The 6,966-nt window shown below is 54.3% G+C and overlaps 1 protein-coding gene across 1 annotated transcript in view; it reads left to right on the top strand.

The window, feature by feature from the left end:
* Positions 1-238: 238 nt before the first annotated feature.
* The window catches only part of ITGA10 (integrin subunit alpha 10), a 34,733-nt gene continuing 28,005 nt past the window's right edge, over positions 239-6,966 (top strand). The window contains exon 1 of the mRNA XM_059718038.1: positions 239-412. Within this exon, the coding sequence (XP_059574021.1) occupies positions 361-412 (52 nt within the window). The 5' untranslated portion in view covers positions 239-360. The remainder of the gene's footprint in view (positions 413-6,966) is intronic.

The following is a 6,966-nucleotide window of genomic DNA, read 5'->3' as shown; positions in this document are numbered from 1 at the left end:
TCCCAATGTGCTCCCTGCATCCGTGGCTCCAACTGAGCTATTTTTTCCCCACTCTGCTTTATTGTTTCTGCAATTTTGGTTTTCTAAAAAAAAAAAGAAAATCTCTCCCTTTTTTTTTTTTCCATAAGGAAAAAAAACAACAAAAAAACCACCCGCTCCATGTATTTTTAGCAGCCAATTGAAACGTCTCAGAGATGGAGGAGGGAAAAAAAAAAAAAGGTGGCGTGGCGTGTAATAAAGACAGACAGAGTAACCTTTGAGGCTGCCGGAGTGAGCCGCTCGCACACACGCGCGTGCCATGCCCAGTTTGGATTCCAGCGCTCTGGGGACACGCTCACCGGCCAGGCTCTGACTGATGCAATGGTTGCTGCCCGCGGCCTCCGTGTTCCCTGCGTCCTGCTGCTGATCCCAGGTACCGCGTTTAGGGCTCTTTTGGGTTACGAAAGGGGAGGACTTTTCAGCTCAGCCCAGCCCACCCAAAGCTGGACCATCCTCAAAGGTGCCATGGGGCCCGATGGGACTCAGAGGAGCTGGATGCACCGTGCGCTGCCCTTTGAGGTGCACAAGGCATTAACCCTCGATCCTGGATAGGAGAATTTAATTGCTCCCCACCCCATAGAGATTTTGGTGTCACATCTGCAAGGGATTTGTGGTTCGAGGGGTTAAGATAAGAAGGAATTTAAATGCAGCTCTGGCTTTCCCCAGAGCTAAATAGGCAGCCAGGGGGGAAGGATCAGCTGGGGTTGTTTCGAGGCTGGCGGTGGAGAGTGTGTCTGGGTCACTGATGGCTCTCTAAGCCCCATAGCTGCAGAGAGTGGTTTTGGGCGAACTCTGGATGTGTCTGATGCCAGTCGTAGCTGAGGGCAGCTATGAGAGAAGCAGCCGCAGACCTGGAGGGAACTTATGGGAAGCGTTTGTACAGCGCCTTGCACAGCGTGCACACGATAGTGCAGGGAGCAGTGCCATCCCCATGGCCCTGGGGTGCATGACCACCTGTGCTCCACATCGGTGCCAGTCTGGGTTTTGAAGGGCCGGTGCAAGGTGGATGTGGCTAGCAGGTCCCTGTGGGCAGCTTGTGACGCAGAACCTGAGGGCTTCACGGCTGGATTAGTCTGATCAGGGGGTGGGCAGTTGGTTTGGCAATGGGTGGGAAATGGGTTCATTGGGGCAAGGAGCTGTCCCGTTCTGCCCCATTTCCTCTGTATCACAATCAAGGCAGCGTGACCCGGTGGGTAGAACCAGGGCAGGACCAGTAAGTGACTTTGCTAGCTCTGAACTAGCTCCAGCCCTGGCTCAGGGTCTAGGGGCTGTTCTCCCAGCACTGTGCACCCAGAGTCATGCCAGCCCCCACCTTCTAGGAGCTCAGACCCCAGCAGGATGGGGCCCGGCTCTTGCAACCAGTAACCAGCAGCGAGCCTTTGGCAGCAAGTGGTTTTGCAGCTCCAAAGGTCACTCTTGCTCATAACAGGGCCAGGAAAGGCCTCCGTTAGCAGCAGGCACAGATTAACAGAGCCAGGCTGGGCGCTGCGAAGGCTGGATGCAGCGAGAGCTGATCCACGTGTCCAGACCCCTGGCTTTCAGGACAGACCCAGCAGCAAGGAAAAGCCCAGAGTCCAAAGCACAAGCAGCCAGCTCAGCTGGCCCCTGCCCTCCCCTCTATCAGCCTCAAGGCCACATTAACCCCTAGCTCTTCCAAATGGGGAAACTGAGGCACAGAGCTGCAAGTGACTTGGAGGTTGACAGGACTTCTCATGAAAGCTGGGCTGGAAGCAGGTTTCTGAGCCCGCAAACATCTTTCGGGGTCCAGCACCTCTTGCCTTGTTTCCTACTTGGGAGGAGACAGGGGTCTTTGGATGTGCCATAGGGGAGACCCCGGGGCAGCTGGGATTGAAATGAGCCAGATCTGAGATTTGAACCTGGGTCTCCTCCACTGCTGAATTGCTGCCTCGTATAACTCTGTGCCTCAGTTTCCCCTGCCTCATGCCTGCGAGATGCAGCCTGGCTCCCAAAAAGGGAGCACAGCTCCCAGGTCTGTGCGTTGGCTCCCCAGAGCTGGCGCATGGCAGTGGTCGATGGCACGGGGGACCCCGGCCGTGTCTGGCAGCTCCAGGCCTCTTGCCTGGCACAGAGGATGAGCAGTTCGGACCCACTGGGGGGGTTTCTGCAGGGCTGGGCAGGCCACAGCAACCACCCACAGGTCACGTCCCAGCCCCCTCTCCCTGCCACCAAGCACAGCGCCGAGTTTCGTGAGACTCTTCCCCCGCAACCCTGCATTTGTCATTACCCCGGCACTGCTCATTTATGCAGATGCTGTCTCCCTGGCTCTGCTCACACCCCGCCCCAGTGACGGCAGGACCCAAACAGGATCCAAGTGCCTGGCCTGCCCTAATCCCCAGGAGCGGCTGGGCCAGGGGTACGGGGCTAGAGGCTGGATTCTTGCCTCCTCTCTACATATTTGTCCCAAGTTGGCCTCTTTCATCTGCAGCCAGGCTGCATCTCAGGGGATAAGGCAGGGGAAACTGAGGCACAGCGTTACATGAATGATCAGCCCAGCTACACAGAACCCAGGAGTCCCAGGTGTATCCGCTGGATCCTCTTCTCCTCCTTGGCTGTGAGCAGAGCCCAGAAGCTCTTGTCCTTCTGGCATCTACGCTGCTGCTCTTCAAGCGCACAGAGGGGATCCCCAGCGCGGCTCCTCTGTCTGGGGGTTGGACTAGATGACCTCCTGAGGTCCCTTCCACCCCTAATTTTCTATGATTTTCTATGATCTCAGGGATGACTGGCTTGCTTGTAAAGCAGCTTGTAAAGCGGGCAGCCAGGAGGGATCAGAGCACAAAGTGGTCACGCTGCTGCAAAAATACCCCCCTCCCCTTCAACACAGCCAGAGCACGGGGGTGGCAAAGGGTCTCTCTGTCCCTATGAGAGACAAGGTATGGGGTTAGCCGGGCACCGCTCGTGTTGTGGGTTGATAACCTGGCGCTGCGTCGGCTGTTGCTGTTCCCGGGGATGTGGCCTGACTCGGTCATTGGGTGCTCGTACACATGCGGGGGGTTTAGTTCTCCCTAAATTGAAACAGTGGATTTTTACTTGGAGGGTGGAAAGCAGCTGTGGCTCTTGCCATTGGGCACTGAGTTGGATTTGAAGAGTTTTGGGGTCGTTTGGCCTGCGGGGGCGGTGAAAACGCAATTTTATTCATGAGTGATTCTTCTTGGGGGGCCGTTCAGCCAGCTCAGTTCGTCTCTGCAGGGCAGGCTGGCATCTCCCCCCGTCCCGAGCTGGCGGTGGCTGAAATCTGGATACATCTGGACCCTCTTTCGCTCCCTTCATGATGCCCTCCCTGCTCCGGCCCCGGGGGTATGGGAGGCAGGAGCTGTGGTGTCCGGAGAAAGCCCAGGAGGGAAGCCCCCCAACCCTTGTTGGAGGCACCAGGGAGGCTCTTTCCCCCTTGGAGCCCACCGTTCCCTCCCCGAGTGGCCAGCTCACGATTTTGGATAGTTCCCTGTCATTTCTAAGGGGCGAGCTAAGATGCAAGTCTTCTCCGCCTCCCCCGAAGCTCCAGCTCCCAGAGTCACGGGATGTAAGTGGAACCCAGTTGGCCTTTTTTTGAGGAAAAGCAAGTTTCCAGCTCTCGCGGCCGCAAAGTCAGCCCCACGTGCAGCCCAGGCAGGCAGGAGGGGCGAGCCGGCCCAGGGCATTCAGCAGCCATGAGTCAGGCTTTGAACTCGGGGCGTGGCTTAGGAAGTTTGGGATTTTTTGTTCTCGTTGAATGTCTTTGGGTTTCTGAGAATTGAGTCCCACTTTGGGGCCTTTGCAGTGATTCCCATGTGACTGAGAAGTCCCTGATATAATGAGATAAAAACCCACAGACTTGGTAGCATTGCCCAGTAATACAATACAGATAAAATGTAGCATGTTCAAAATAAACCCAACGTCAGTCTCCGGTGAGGGACGAGTGAGCGGTGACTGGAGCATGGAAAGGGAAGGGTGGGCTAGTGGGTTGGGCCCCAGCCTCGTATTTGAAAGCCCTGGGTTTCTTTTTTAGCTCTGCCATACACTCCCTGTGCAACCTCGGCAAATCACTTGAGTCTCTCTGTGCCTCGGTTTTATCTGTGAAATGGGTATAACAACACCACCTGGCCCCACAGTTGTGGGGGGATGTGAAGACCTGTATGTAGTCTAGATATTATGGTGCTGTGATACCTTGGCAGGTCAGCAGTGGTGACATGTAGTGCGTCTGGCACCCAGAATTTCTGTTTTGGGTGAAATTCCAGCGTCCTGACTGTTTTTTTTTTTAACCTGAAGCAGGCCAAAAGGCCTTAAATCTCCCCTTGAAACAAAACTCACCCCCTGCCAAAAAAAAATCTGATTTGAGGCAACTGAAATAGTTTGAAACTTCTTTCTCTGTACTTTCGCAGTGTATAATAAGCATCAAGCCTCTGCGGATTCTGCAGCCGGTAGCTCTAATGACATTCAAAACTCGCCCCCACAAAAAAAGATCACGCAACTGAAATAGTTGAAACTTTCGTTCTCTTTGCTTTTGCAGTGTATAAATATCAAGCCTTTGGATTCTGCAGCCGGTAGCTATAATGTCCTTCCTGTTTGTCACACCACCTTCAAACAAAAATATTTCAACCCTTTTCATTTGGGGAGGGGGGGAACCATTGCTCAATCAACACATTCAAGCCATGTGTTATGATTCGGGATCTTTTTTCTTTTTTGGATGGAAAACGTTGCATCGAAAACCTCTCGACGAGTCCTGACTTCAAAGCTTTGACGCAGAGTTTGAGCATCTTGAGCCTCAATTGAAGCCTGTGGGGTGAGGCTGGGTTTTTCGGGCTGTTTGGATTTGGGAAGGAGCCGTACTCAGGCTGGTCTGGCTTGCTTAGCCCTTTCCCAGTCGCGGCTGGGCCCCACCGTGGTACCCTGCTGCAGCTCATTCAAAAAGAGCCCTTTATGTGCCTTCGACCACAAGGCAACCTCTCCAGCAACCTCAGCGCCGAGCCGGTCCTCAGCATTTCCCTTCTTTTCCCCCTTCTCTTGCGGCTCTCTCATTTCTTCTTCTGGCCGGGTCCCCTGTGCACCCCAGCTGGGAGACGCGGGCGTCTGTGCTCCCAGCCGACTGCTCCGGCGAGAAAGCAGTGCAAGTTAAAACAGAGAGGGAGGCACTTGGAGTGTGTGAGAGCAAGATCCACGCTGGACCTCAGGGGCTGCGTTTTCTAGCTACACCCAGGGTAATTGCTAGTCTGTTTTCTTCCTGAGGTTTGCTGCGAATCTGGGCCACGGCTGGCTCTCCAGACAGAAGAGTTACTGTGCACAGGGCACGGCCTCCACCCTTTCCTTACACATCCTTAGCACCGCCGGAAGCGCGCTAGGTCCTGGCCACGCTGCCAAGCCGGCCCTGGTCCCCGGGAGCCGGCTATGATCTCAGCTTGGAAGCTGTGCGCACGGGGCCATTCCCGCCAGGGTTTGTGCAGCCCTGACGTCTAGACCTGAAATGTCTTGGATGGTTATAGATGCCCCGGCAGTCGAAGGGAAGCTCTTCAGGGGAAAGGAGTGTGAATGAGCTGTCCTCTCCCCAGGGAGGTAGCTTCACAGGACAACACGTTGGATCAGTGGCAATGAAACCCTGGGCACGTCTACATGTGCCTCTTTGAAGCAGGCTTAGCCTAAAATCACCATTTTTAAGGCATATTAAGAGCGCATGTCTACATGTGCTCACCCTTAATGCACCTTAAAAAAAGCAATTTAGGGCTATTGTGAACCTAAATTTGATACCGGCATAAAGCAGGTATCAAATTTAGGCACGAATAGCCAAATCACATTAGCACACATGTAGATGCACTAATGTGCATGAATGCCGTGTGCATCAATGGATACACATTAATGCGCATTAGAGCATCTGCATGTGCACTAATGTGACTTATCTATTCGTGCCTAAATTTAATGCACCTTAATGCACATTAGCATGTCCATGTGTATATGCATGCCTAAATTCTCTTAATGTGCCTTAAGCAAAGGCGCATTAAGTTTCGGGGCATGTAAATACACGAGTAGACACCCCCCTGTGTATTTAATGCTGATGATGATATATGGCTCTGGGACCTCTGAAATCTCTCCCGTCCAGCCCCTGGCTCCAGGCAGGATGGCCCCTGTCTGCACCAGCCCAGACAGCGTGAATCTGAAAAGGTGCCATTTGGGGATGGGGCGAGAAGACAAATGCAATCTCTCACAGCCCCATGGGAAGTGAAATGCAGGCCTGACCTTGGCCAAAGAGAACATGAGCCATTTGGCTCCATTGCTGCGGGTTCCTGGGGCATCAGGGTTCAGTGCCAAGCTCTGCGACAGGCCTGCTCTGCTCCCTCAGGGACCCCACTTATTGTGTGCCTGAGTTTCCCCTCCCTCCCTTTGTGCTGGAGCTCTTCAGTCCAACACGTGTCTCTGATATGTGCAGCCCCTAGCACCATGCAAGCCTTGATCTCACTGGGACCCTTTAGGGGCCACATGGAGACATTCCAGGATACATGGAGGCATTCCAGCTTTGCTGCAGCCAGCCTTGTATGCCCCTCTCTGTGCCTCAGTTTCCCTGTCTACACGATGCAGATGCTACTTCCCAGGGCCCTGGCAAGAAAGCAGCATGCAGTATCTTTGGAAGCAGGGTTGGGGGGGGATGCTGTCTGTAACTCCTACTGATCCCACCCCTGGCACAGCATGTCAGCATGCATCCGGGGGACCAGCTACCCCAGCCGTGTGCACAGCGCATCAGGGAGCCTGCTGCTACCACAGCCTCACATTGCTGGGGAGATCTGCCCTGTGCCCGTGTTGGCTTGATTGAAACAAGCCCATGAAGGGCTAGCCCAGTTTGCAAACTCCCTGCCCCTGGAAGACCAACCTCCCAGCCACATCAGCTAATGCAATCCATGGGGTGAGAGCAAGCAAAGCTTCCTGCAGCTGGCTGGGGGGAACATG

Source organism: Alligator mississippiensis, chromosome 15 (genome assembly GCF_030867095.1).
Source record: "Alligator mississippiensis isolate rAllMis1 chromosome 15, rAllMis1, whole genome shotgun sequence".
Classification (NCBI taxonomy): domain Eukaryota; kingdom Metazoa; phylum Chordata; order Crocodylia; family Alligatoridae; genus Alligator; species Alligator mississippiensis.
The sequence above is the reverse complement of the archived record's forward strand: the minus strand, read 5'-3'. Positions and strand labels throughout refer to the sequence as shown.